Source organism: Chionomys nivalis, chromosome 16 (assembly GCF_950005125.1).
Source record: "Chionomys nivalis chromosome 16, mChiNiv1.1, whole genome shotgun sequence".
In the NCBI taxonomy this organism is placed as follows: domain Eukaryota; kingdom Metazoa; phylum Chordata; class Mammalia; order Rodentia; family Cricetidae; genus Chionomys; species Chionomys nivalis.
In genome coordinates, this window is record NC_080101.1 from 51,218,381 (window position 1) to 51,231,502 (window position 13,122).

The 13,122-nt window shown below is 41.4% G+C and overlaps 1 protein-coding gene across 6 annotated transcripts in view; it reads right to left on the reverse strand.

The window, feature by feature from the left end:
• Positions 1-13,122, reverse strand: part of Eya1 (EYA transcriptional coactivator and phosphatase 1) — a 141,008-nt gene that overhangs the window by 31,811 nt on the left and 96,075 nt on the right. For all 6 annotated transcript variants that reach the window (XM_057790683.1, XM_057790682.1, XM_057790679.1 and 3 more), the window contains one exon: positions 9,931-10,020. In XM_057790683.1, the coding sequence (XP_057646666.1) occupies positions 9,931-10,020 (90 nt within the window). The remainder of the gene's footprint in view (positions 1-9,930; positions 10,021-13,122) is intronic.

A 13,122-nucleotide genomic window follows, 5' to 3' on the forward strand; every position in this document is an offset into this window, starting at 1 on the left:
TCCCTGAAGCCAAGGCATCATGCTGTATCACTCTCTAGTGAGGTCACTGCTCCAACCCTCTCACCTAGGCTGAAGTCCACAAGTTCACACATATTCTTTCGCCATTGTCATCACCAAATCTGAGAGTATCCCTTTATCCTCTGCCTCCACCCAGCCTCTAGGCTCCTTTAGGCTAGGCATGGCACAGTACTGTGTGTGTTCCTGTGTTCTCTTGGCCTAGCTCTCAAAATAGTGTTCATTAAAAGTGGCGGTTAATGTTGATTGTTAGTTTGACAGGATTGAAGATCACCAAGGAGGCAAACTCCTTTTTGGAAGGGTAGATCTAGACAGGATTTCTCTATGTAGCCCAAGATGTTCTAGAACTTGTTCTGTAGACCAGACTGGCCTTAAACTCAGAGAGATCTGCCTGCCTCTGCCTCCTGAGCACTGGGATTAAAGGAGTGTGCCATAATTTGTTGGCACAGGAAATAAACTAAGCAGAACTGTGGAAGAGCTTCCATCCTGGGTAATTGAGGTGAAAATACCTACTACCCACATGTGTGTGCAACCGTTCCATGGACTGGCATGCCGGACTGAATACAGAGAAGCAACTAAGCACTCGTATCCGTTTCCCTTTGCTTCCTGATGGCAGCATAATGTGACCAGTTACCCCAAGTTCCTGTGCTGTACCCTTCCTGCAAAGATGGACTCACTCTCAACTGTGAGAAGAAGTAAAAGCCCCTCCCTTCAGTGGCTTCCGTCAGGCATTTTGTCCCAACAATGGGAAAAGCAGCGAGTACACAGTGTTTCTGTGACTCTGCATAACGGATGCACTTCACTTCCTGGATGCCCAGCTACTATGCAGAACGGAGTCAACACCAGTCAGAGTGAGGTAACTCTTTATCAGTAATACAGAAGCTCCTAAAATAATGGTTTTCCATATTAAACAATAGGAATATCTATGTGTCTGTCTACTAAGCTGTTTCCAGTAAATTCAAAACAGAAACAAGGTTGCTTAGAAACAAGAGTGACTAAGGTTTATAGATTTGAAAGATAGAGCAAGCCTTGTTTTCAAAGCCAAGTAGGAGGGAGCACCATCCGGGAACTGGGGCTCCTTGACACACCGAGAGGCCATTCAGTCACTTCAGATTACACTAAAGACCATGAGTGAGGTTCTGAGATACAGTAGGCTTGATCACAAGTTTGGTGCAAACCTATTTGAAAGAGAAACCTGGGGTTCCATGTCAGCTTTCCCTTAACTTAAAACTAACAGGTCTGGGGCAAATTCATCCCACTTCAATCATCCTCACATATAAAAACTGCAGATACTGCAAAGTTTGAATTCATAGTTTTGATGGAGAATCAAGGTCAAGGCACTCCTTGGGGTCTGATGCCTTCCCTCCTGCCTATGTTATTGACAGCTCCAGCCAATCAGCTCCCTGCACCTGCTGTCCTGGAACTACATCTACAGGGCAGACTCTCTGCCTGATGAAGTGACTTCATCTACCACAAGGCTCTTCTCCCTGCTCTAATACCACCAGCAAGTTCCACCAGGCACCCTTTGAGACAGGTTTTCTGTAACATGTAACAGAAAGTGTGCCAGTCCCAAACTAAGAAACACACCCTTTCCCGTGAAGACAAGCTCTTCAGTTACAGTCACGGTTTCCTGCTAGCAGTCCACCAACCACGCCATGCAAGGTGATGGGAGAATACACGTGTGGGTGGAGCAAGAGGACTCAGGGGGTGCCTAGAATAGGTGGTACTTGCAGACTAACCACTGACACTGGTTTTGGTGTATCTGGTAAGGCTTCATAACAATTGTACGTGATATTTGGGGGACAGCAAAGCACGTATGGCTGAGACCCCTCATTTCTAACCCCTTTAATAATGTCTGTTTCTCCCTCTTACCCTTAACAGTGCTTAGCCCCGTGTTCTTCATGCAAAAAAAAAGGAGGCAATAACAGCAATGACCTCTTTAGTGTTTCCTGTGTGTCAAGGTCTAGTGTATGTACTGTGCAGGTATTAATTCATACAGCGATCACATGGACCCTAAGAAGTGCATCACCATCCAGTCTGATAGGTGGGAAGGTGAGGTACAGGATGGCCTCATAAGTGCGTAAGCTCAAGCTGTTTACCACTGAAACTATAAGATAAACCACAAGTTTCTGAGTAAGGTCTTTGAGTACAAGAGAGAATAGTCATGACTATATTCATTATTACAATAGGAAATATTGCAGTGACAGGGGGAGAAGTTGGAGTTATAAAAGAAAAGATGAATAAGTTTACAGTATGTTGTATGTGTGTGTGGAAATAGCTAATGAATTCTATTAATTTGTACCACTAATGTGTTATTAATAAAAATATTAACTATAGGAAATAAAATTTAAAAAGCAAGCAACCTGTCATTCCACTATCCAGAAATAAACTAGTTATTAATACAAATTATTTATCTCTCATATTTTAGTGAATGAAGTGCTTTTATCTTATTTTTATATTTATACCATTTTTAAAACCCTAAAGTAGAACCATGGTTATCATTTAGCATCATACCTCTTCCTACATAAATTATGTTTTGACAGTAAGATTTTGTGATATGACTTTTAAAAGAGCAACTTCAAAGTTTAAGATTCTGTATAATATTAATTATTTTTAAGATCATAACGAATTTTCATTTGTTTTTAAAGTTTAGCTTTTCAGATTATAGAGAACGGTGCTGGGCTGCAGACGCGGTTAATCTATAGAGCACTTCCCTGACATGCTTGACACCTTGAGTTCCTGGTACTGCACACATGCTACTGGTCCTCATTGCAAACCAATTTGAAGATATTTGGAAGAAAGCAAGGGAAAAAAAAGAGAGCCTCCTATGTAATGAATCTTGTGTAAATAGCTTAGAGTTCAAGTTGACAGTCAATAGTCTCTGACCTCAAGGGATTTCCTATTGGGTTACAGAGAAAGACACAGAAATAAGAATCATAGAATGGTGTAGTAAGAAAGACCCCTCTTACCTTTGCTGAATCCTGCCTTCAGCTGCCCCTGTGGGGACGTAACTAACCCTTCCCTAAGCTCAGGCCTGGGACTTGTGCTATGGACATATTCCCCTTTTTGTTTGCTATAGCCTGTATGTTTTCCTTTCTCCTGAAGACCCAAGTGCTCCTAACTACCTTCTACTTAAAACCTAGTTTGGAGGGTGGGGAGATGGCTCAGTGGGTAAAACACTTGGCACATATGTGTTAGAATGAGAGAGCAGACATCAGCATCCAGGTTGATGCTGGACAATATCCTGGGCAGGATGGTTCACCTCTAATCCAAGCACATGAGAGGCAAAGGAAGGACCAACCCTGGAGGATTTGCAGTCTGGCTACATAGACTAGCTAAATTGATGAGTCAGAGACCCTGCCTTAATACACAGCAAAGAGAATGATGGAGGATTCATATGCACACATATGTAGGTGTGCACTAACGTGCAAAACACAAAAACATTCAAAATAAAAGCAAAACAAGAACCCCCCCCCCCCATGCAACAATCTCTTGATGCATCTTGTTTCCATGTCTTGCAGGTCAGTCACTGAAATGGTGTTGATCAGCCAACATCTGAGTTACACCAGGACCACTCTGTACATCCTACACCCCAGACAGCAGCTGACACCAACAGCCAACATCCCAGTCACAGCCAGGACCATTCCGTGTTCATCTATAGACCAGGCAGCACGGGACATAAGGACAACCCCCCTTGAAAATTCTCGAATCCTGATTCCAAAGGTCTTTTGACGCCATACGCTCCTGCCTGCCTCACTGGCTATTCCTGTTAGGTTTCTTTGCAGCTCCTGTTTCTCACTGGCAGGGTGCCTAAGACTCAGTCTTTGGCACCTTTCTCAATTTACACTTTTTCCCCCTATGGGACACACCACCTGGTCCTCATGACTTTTATAATTTCCCAAATTATACCTTCAGATTTGCCTCTCTTTGTTGAGAAACCTGCAAGTCTCTCTGCCATCTCTGACATCAGTACCGACTAGGTAGATAAATTTCCATAGAAGACATGACTGCACACCAGCGCCGGCACCCCTCACACCATCCCGACCTAGTCTTCCTCTTCCTCAGCTACAGTCCCATACTACTAAGACTCGGGTTAAAAAAACAAAAAATAAAAAATAAACAGCCAGCACCTCCCACCAGAACCTCCACTTAGATGCACTATAAATCTCCTGATTCCCCACTGAGTCAGAGCTGTGAGGGCCTCAGCCTTGCTATACCATCCCCTTTGGCTGCAAGTGTTTCTAATTGGTTCCACTGAACTCTCCTTCATTTCTCATTTGATAGGAACGCGGATTTCTCTCTCTCTTTCTTTCTCTCTCTCTCTCTCTCTCTCTCTATATATATATATATATATATATAGAGAGAGAGAGATGATGCTATTCTATCAAATCCATGTTTAACGTCGCCAGTGGCTTCCCATTGCAACAGCAAAAGACTGCGCCACAATCTCTGTAAAGCCCTTGCGGACTGTGCCTGTCTGTCCCAGCCGTGTGGCTGTCTTGCCTCCTTTCTGTCATAAGGCCCTTGCCATTCTCCTCTCAGAATGTTTTCTCACCTGACCATTGCAACCGCTTGTCCATTCACAACCCGGGTCTCCAACCCTCACCCCACACAAAGGTTACCACCCTGCCCCCTTCCTCCATCTCACTCCCCCTCTCCAGTGCAGGGGCTGGAACCTATGGACTTACACACGCTAGGCAAGCTCTCTGCATCTTTAGGCTGAGAAACATCTCTATGTGAACCACTGTTCACTTTGACGTTCAGTTTCTTTTTATAAACATCAAATTATCGAAGCATTTGAATATAGCATTACATTTCTATTTTAAATTTGAGGCAAAATAAAGATAGCAATCTTACCAGAAATTATGAATAAATAATAACAATAAAATAATGCTTGGCACTGATAGTGCACGCCTTTAATCCCAGCACTTGGGTAATAGAGGCAGGTGGATCGCTGTGAGTTCGAGCTCAGCCTAGTCTAGAGAGAAAGTTCCAGGACAGCCAAGGCTACACAAAGAAACCTTGTCTTGAAAAATAAAACAGAACAAAAAGAACAATTATATTTTAGTTAGAATAATGGATTACATAAAATCTTCCTGCTGCCCATTAGTCGTAAAACATGGAAAACAAATCCAATACAAGTCATTGTGTTAACACTCGTTTGTTGATTACAAAGCACATCCTCCCCTAAACTGAGGGTTTATGTTACTCTTAACTAGGGACATGGACCAGACCAATCAGTCTTGCTGGGGAAGGAAACAAGAACCAGCGCTTCATTATAAGACAACACACACAAATTCAGTCTAACAGACTTTAATAATCAACATGTACGAGACGATCATGAAGGATGGTACCAGGGTTAAAGTAATGTCATTTACTTTAACCTTACATTTACCCGCAGACCCCAAAGTCAATGTCCAGAGATGAAAAGGACAAGTGTGTGTATATGTTTGTGTGCAAGGCAGTGGGGCATTGAATGTGGGGATATCAACTGACCGGCCCATACACTTTCCTACAGTGACTTGGGACTCAGGGGAATGACTAAACACAGACACTAGCTTGGCTCTCTTCTACATCCCTGCCTCATAGGCAACAAGAAGCCCTTTTCTCTGGCTGCTAAAAACCAAGGCTCTCAGCATCCACAAGGCTGGTTGCTGGGCACCACAGCTTCTATTTATAGGGGAAAAAGTACTTTATAGGTGAATCATATTTCTCAAACTCAAAAAATCAACTTCTGAATTTAGTGTTTCATGTTTTTGGAGGCACATGCTAGGCCCATATAGCATGCATCATTTGAAATCATTCAACACTGGCATGACTGACATAAAAATAAAAAGATAAAATAAAAATAATAAATAAAACGATAAAAATAAATGTCTAAATAAGACATATTAAGATAACTGCTACCTAACCTGGGTTTTAGAATAATAAAACTTACACTGCATTTAAAGGCTGAGTTAAACCAATGTGCACACATATTTCTTTACAAGACAAATCTCCTTCGTCTCTTCTGGTGTTACTAGACACTGCCCACCAGTTCCTCACATGGGCCTTTGATTTGTCAAACCCAGAACTACTGAGGTCAGAGCCTCTCTTCTTTCTTTTATTTAAAAATGAGGATGACAGCAAGGGCTATAAGTATAGGTATTAAAAAAAAACAAAACAAAAAAACAGACTCTAGACAAACTGACCTAGACAGGAGTCAGAGTATTTGTGCTAGGCGTGTGTAGAGCAGGAATGTGATAGATTGTCACATCTATCTTAGGTAGGTTTCTACTGCTGCTTTAAACACCATGACCAAAAGTAACTTGGAGGGAGGAAGGGTTCATTTCTCATAACTTACACCTTTCAGGTCACACTCCATCACTGAGGGAAGTCATGACAAGAACTCAAAGCAGAAACTTAGGCAGAGACCATGGCGGAATGCTGCTTCTTGGCTTGCTCTCCATGGCCCCTTACAACCCAGGACCACCTGCCCAGGGATGGCACCACCTCCAGTGAGCTGGGCGCTTACATATCAGTCATAAACAAGAAAATGTCTCACAGACTTGCCCATGGGCCAGTCTCCTAAAGGTGTTTTCTCAATTAAGTGCCCTCTTCTTCGATAACTCAGGCTTAAGTCAGGTTGACAAAAATTCTAACTAGGGCACCCAACTAAACAACGCACTAGGCAACTTGATGGATGAATGGCAATGAACTCATGTGCTGTGTCCACAGACATGGGGGAGGGTTTCCATATCCTCCCAGCCTTCATCTCTCCATGGGCAACACATGAAGACAGTTTCTACCTAATCCTAAAGACCACCACATCGAGTCCACATACGAGCGCGACAGCCACCATGGCAGCGAACGCTAGACAACACTAAGAGAAAGCGCCAGACAAACTGAGTGCCTTGTTTCGATTTAGACATAAGCATCTGCGCCAAATATTTCCTTTTCAGTGTGGAAAGCTCCAGGAGAAAAACCCGCGGGGCGCGGCTTAGACACCAACGTTACTACTGCTGTCACTGTTTGCACATGGCTTTTGAGTACAAAGCCAAGAGAAATTTTTTTCTCTATTCAGTTAGAAAGTCATCCATGCTAAAGAAGCTGAAAAACAGTCTGGTTCCACAGTATCATGAAAAAAAAAAAAAAAAAGACTTCCACATAAGCATCATCGGATAGCAAGTGGGGGCTTTCTGTAAAATGATATGTGGGGTTTCTGTCAGGGTAGGAAGCAGGGAGTCAGAGGTATGCTTTGTAACTAATATTTCAGCCTGTCTCCACTGGGGAAATTATTGCATCCCATGATAGTTATGTCTCCCTATCTTTCTTGTTCTTCAACACATCAGACCATTTTAATGACACAGAGGAGCAAGTTTTTTTCCTTTTAAATTTACTTTCCAGATGCATCAGTGGGATTAATGTGAATTCTGATATTTTAAATCAAAAAGCCACCGAGGTGGCAAGACTTTAGAGACTAAATAGTGTTTTTATCTCCTTTACTTTTCAGAGTTCATGGTGACATTTATGAACTCCTTTAAAGGTTGTAGCCTAAATCTTTAAAATCACACCCTAACAGGCACTGTGTTTATGCTTTGATGGTATATCACTGGAAGTCCCCACATTTTGGCCTATCAAGCAAATATGAGCTAAACAGAATGTGCAGAGGGGCAGCTGTCAAAGGCTAAGATCTTAGAAGGAAGCAAAGGCAAATGCCACTAACCAGAGTCCAGGTATAATACTCCGTGCCCAACAAGGGATTGTCAGACTCCTCAAACTGTCTTGTGTCCCAGAGGGTCAAAAGCTAAATCCATAGTCTAAGCATATTGAAATGTCTGTGTCGTTTGCCATCACACTCTGGAATGGGTGTGTGAAACCAGACATTGCCCATTTACTGCTGCCTGAGAAGATAATTTTGGTTTTCTTAAGAGTGTTGGCCAGGAATATTTTTTACTTTTTATAGTCAAAGAAACTTGTGTTTACAGTGACCAGTACCAGGTTTGTTGAATTAAAAAACTTATAAAAGTTAAGGCTGCAAGAGTGTAAGAACCAATTTATTTAAAAATGCTGTACAAATCTAGAGAAAATAATTTCCAGAGACAGGCAAAATGAATATTTCACGGCTACTTTTGTGGTTACATTTGTGCTGTTCTCGAATAAAATGACATAAAAGCTGCTTGTATCAGGTCTGGGGCCTAAAATTATTTTCATTTTCATTTTCTATACATGGTTGAATTACATATTTGTTCTCTTTTGCTCTTTATTTCTAATAAGAAATAGCATGCATACAAGAATAGATTATGTCATTTCAATCGCTTCAAAGACCATTTAAAACTTTTCCTCACCCACATCCTTAAATTAGAATCTCTATAGTATGTACATTTAAGGGATTTGAGTGACTCTTCCGTCTCTCTTTGTATTTCAGAAGGAATAATGTAAACTAAACAAAATAAACCTGTATTAAATCAAAGCTGAGTTTGGAAGCTTTCATTAGTACCATACTAAATTATATCATGAATTATTACTTTGTTTAACCTCTCATTTTTTGCCACACCATTTGACATTTGCAACAAGCCAGAATTGTCAATCATGGCTCGCCGAGTTCTGATGGATGTTACGAACACTGATGGACAGCAATAAGAAGGACAAGGTTGCACTAAGCGTAAAATATCAACCTAGTCTGTGTCTTTAGAGACAAATGGAAGTCTTGGTAAAGAATGTTAACAGACAGGTAAAATATGGAATTTTTGTGTCACTTTCTCATAGAGTGAAATACAGCCACAAGTCCGCAGCAAGTTTTGAAGATAAGTGTTGGTGATGAAATTTCTATAAAGATAATTCTGAACTTGTCACTCAGAGAGAATGTCCTCATAAAACAAATCATAATTCCGTGTCGTTTCCTTGAGGAAAGCAAACACTTACAAATGCAAAAATAAAATTTGCGCTTTACTTGTAAAACTAAAAATAACTATATCTCTGAAAAATGAGAAAAATAAATCAAGTGCATTTAAATCACTTTATTGCCCTGGAAGCTGCCGATTTGCCTGTGAGTTGTTTCATTGCAGATGAAAAGAAATCAAAATATGGGGCAGATGTTGAAGAAACCGCATTTACATTCTGTCACACACTGGCATTTGTCAAGTGATTTGGGCTCCTCTATTAAATAAGGTGCATTTTGCTTGATTTTGAGAAGGGAAACATCAGGAAATATTTAAAGGCCAATTGCTGCCAATTAACTTTGATCAGTAAAAGTTCTATTTCAATCTTTGAGATTCTTCTCCTGTCTGAAATAACATACGTTTATAAAACCTCGCAGAACAACAACCTGATGATTAATGCCTGTTGGCAGCCCTACCACAAGCTTGCTTAGCACTGAGAGTTAAATAAACAAGGGTCCCTGTGAAGGAGGGGGGCGGTGGATGCTAGTCATGTTTTGTCATAATGGAGATAGGTGAAAACAATGCCCGTCTTTGTTAAGAATGCAGCTAAGGTCGCGTCTGCCGCCGTCCCTTCCAGTCAGCCAGTCTCCTTAGAGATGCTCCCCCAATAAAACCAGCTGCAGTTAAGGCATGAGAAGTCCTAGCAACCCAGATAGTAAAGGCCCGGTGCAAACCGGCTCCAAACAATCAGATTGGACGGGAAATCACCGGAAGAGGTGGGTAGGGACAACACAGGCAGCTGCACAATGGCTTACAAAGCCTCTAAGAATCACACTTGATACTTGGGAATCTTGTCATCAAATTTTAATCATTTAGGATCCAACTTTAAAATGTAATAAATACCACAAAAGCGAAATATATTGCCTTATCAGCACTTAGTCTCAGTATTCCAATTAGATGTTTAAAAAAGAGCAATGCCCTATGATAATTTCAGAACCAATCCTGCATTTTCAGATATGTTCCAGAAAGTATGTGTAAAGCAATCAGGACTTACTTCTAGGTCGTTGAAAAATAGATGCGTGTCTGCCAAGTTGAAGATCATCTCTTCCATTCGCAGTCCAAGGGAAACTGAAGTAGGTGGGTCCTGAAAGGAGAATTTTACAGGTCAGGAACTGGTATGATCTTCAGGCTGAAAGAAAGACAGCATCTCATCTCAGGAAAGGTGAGGATCACGTGCCACCCCAGGAGAGCTGGAAGTCAGCTGCCTGTACTGTCCATCATTTAGTCCATGAGCAGTCTTTGGAGACTTCCTAGATGTAAGGTACTCCAGGTATATTCCTAAGCCTCAAAACGAAGTAGCGCTCACCCCCAAGTGTTACAAAAATAAGTTTTTTTTTAAGGTTCTCAGACACATGAAGTAGAGGAAATTTACGTCACACTCTGTGAAGAGTGTCTACAGTTACTGTCCAAATATCAGAAAACGTAGTCTGGCTGAAGTTCAGAAATCTTACTCTAGATGGTAAGTCACTCTCTTTTTGCATGAATTCAAACTGCCTGCCCGATTCTCTGCTCAACAAAGGAAGTGGTGGCTGAGCTGACTACTTGGACCCATGTTCAGTCTAGGGACTGATGCTGTGACATATCCGGGCCCCAGTAGTCAGTACCATGCAGATGGAAGCACTGAGCCAAGAAGATCCAGCAGCTTCTTCACAATGCCCAAGTCATGGCCAGTCCACCTGCTCCCTAATAACATCTACTGGTACTGATAAGCTTGGTGAGCATGGGGATAGTTTTATTCTTTATGATAACACTGCATTTTTAATATATAAAATCTAGGAACCAATATGTTTTCTGGTTGCAATCATTTATGCAAAGAAGAAAAAAAATCCCACTTAGCTTTTAAAGATGACTAGAAATATATGACCAGTTTCTAAAGCTTTAATTGGTACCCACAGAATCACTTTATATGTACAGTAGCTTAACTTCTCCCAAAGAATAATAATTTCTTATAATACCATATAATTCTATTTTATTATCACAATAAACCTTTGGAACAAGGTTTGGAACAAATGGAAAATTGTAAATAGGCAAATTATTCCATCTGGCAGGGTTAATTTACCCTGTACCTCATCAAAATCTCGAGTCATGAACATAAAATTCAAAGAAAAGAACATTCCCCTCTATCACTGCTACTCAACATAGGTACTGTACACTTCCTGTATGGTTTTCTTATTCTATTGCAGATCTCAAGACTTTCTCACAACTTTGACCACTGCCCATGTGTTCAGGAAAGCAAGTCCTGGAGTATCTACCACAGGCCTCAGTAACCCCTGATTTGGTAGGCTGTAACAAGTGTAGAAGAGAAGCACTAGACCAACCAGCTGGGACTACCTTTTCTTTCCTATAACAGGATAACAACAATAATAAAAATCTTGTCCCTTAGCTTGCCACCATCACACTGGAGTCTTTGTGTTGCTTTCATTGGTTAATAAAGAAACGGCTTTGGGTCTGTTGATAGGGCAGAACTTAGGTAGGCAGGGAAGACAGAACTGAATGCTGGGAGAAAGAACGTCAGAGGCAGAGATACACTATGGATCCACCAGAAACAGATGCTGGGAATTTTACCCTCTAAGTCACTGCCACATGGCGATACACAGATTAATAGAAATGGGTTAAAATAAGATGTAAGAATTAGCCAATAAGAAACTAGAGCTAATGGGCCAAGAAGTGATTTAATACAGTTTCTATGTGGTTATTTTGGGGGTAAGCTAGCCGGCCAGCTGGGATGAACAAGCAGCCCCTCTTTGCAACATCACACCAGGAAATTGGAGGGGTAGGAAGCAAATTCTGCACTCCTCTCAGGCCAATCAGCTGAGCAGGGGCTGCAGAACAGATCCACCCACGCCACTAGCTCCACCCCAATACCACCTACTTACAGAAGGGAAGAAGGCCTGCAAATAGGAAAGGGTGGTATCCTTGGTCTCTCCACTGTTCAGCTATTGGACTGACAGTGGAAGAGAGTCAGAGACTGTACAGTCAAGAGTTGAAGAAATGAAACCAACTCCCACACACTTTATATCAGGTCATTCAGGCTGGTTACCTTCCTTACCTTGGCCTGTTTAATACCTCCTAAGAGCAAAGAAAGTTCTCATATTGTACAAGAATTTAAAAGCAGTTTACAAATAAGTAAAACAAACAAACAAACAAACAACTAACCCATTTCCTCTTAGTTTCAGAAGAAATCGTTCCCAAGGATTCTGTCAGTAAATGTCCTGGAAGAAGGTAACATTCAAACATCCAGGAGAGGATTGACCAACAAGGGCCGTTCAAATGGCTGTTTCTAAAACAGAACACCAGACTAAGGTGTACAGGGGCCCTAGAGCAGTGGCTCTCAATCTTCCTAATGCTGAGACCCTTTAATACAGTTCCTCATGCTATAGTGACTCCCAAGCATAAAATTATTTTGTTGCTGCTTCATAACTGTAATTTTGCTTCTGTGAGGAATCGTAATGTAAATATCTGGCATGCAGGATATCTGATATACAACCACCATGAAAGGGTCATTTAACCCCAAGGGGTCATGACCCACAGGTTGAGAACTACTGCTCTAGAGGCTTCACGCCAATGAAAACACCCTGACTTGTCGTCGAACCCTGCCAGCAAGTCTTTTCATGTGGCAAGGCTAGAGACTTACCACATCTATTTAATTGCCAACCGTGAAATACATGTACCACAATACTGCCGCTGTTAAAAAGCCCTATTTTTTCTTGATATGCTTTCTTATTTACATGGGCATCAAAAGAATCACTCTATTGTTTGTTAATATATAGTGTGCTTTAACTTGTCTTCATAAATTACAGAAACAGCTTGCTGGCCGTTATTATCGTTCTTTTATGGTTTTTATACCTGCCATTTAATGATGCTGTTTCAGAAACATTTCCTACAGCGAAAACACACTTTGGCAGTGAGCAAAGAGGGGAGAAGCTTAGACTAGGAAGGAGGTCTGTGGAGAGTAGTATTTGTGGACATGTTTTAAGTAAAATCACACTCCTCCCATACACACATTTAGACCTCCCCAACTGTTATGCAAAAATACAAAAAAAAATGAAATACAGGTTTGGCAAAATACATCTCTTGCTTCCTGGACCTGGAGCATCCTCTGATGTTTTCCATGCTCATTTAACAGTTTGCAAAGCAGAGCCCCTAGGAGGCCCCTCCTCCCTGACATCTAAAAGTGCTAGATTTA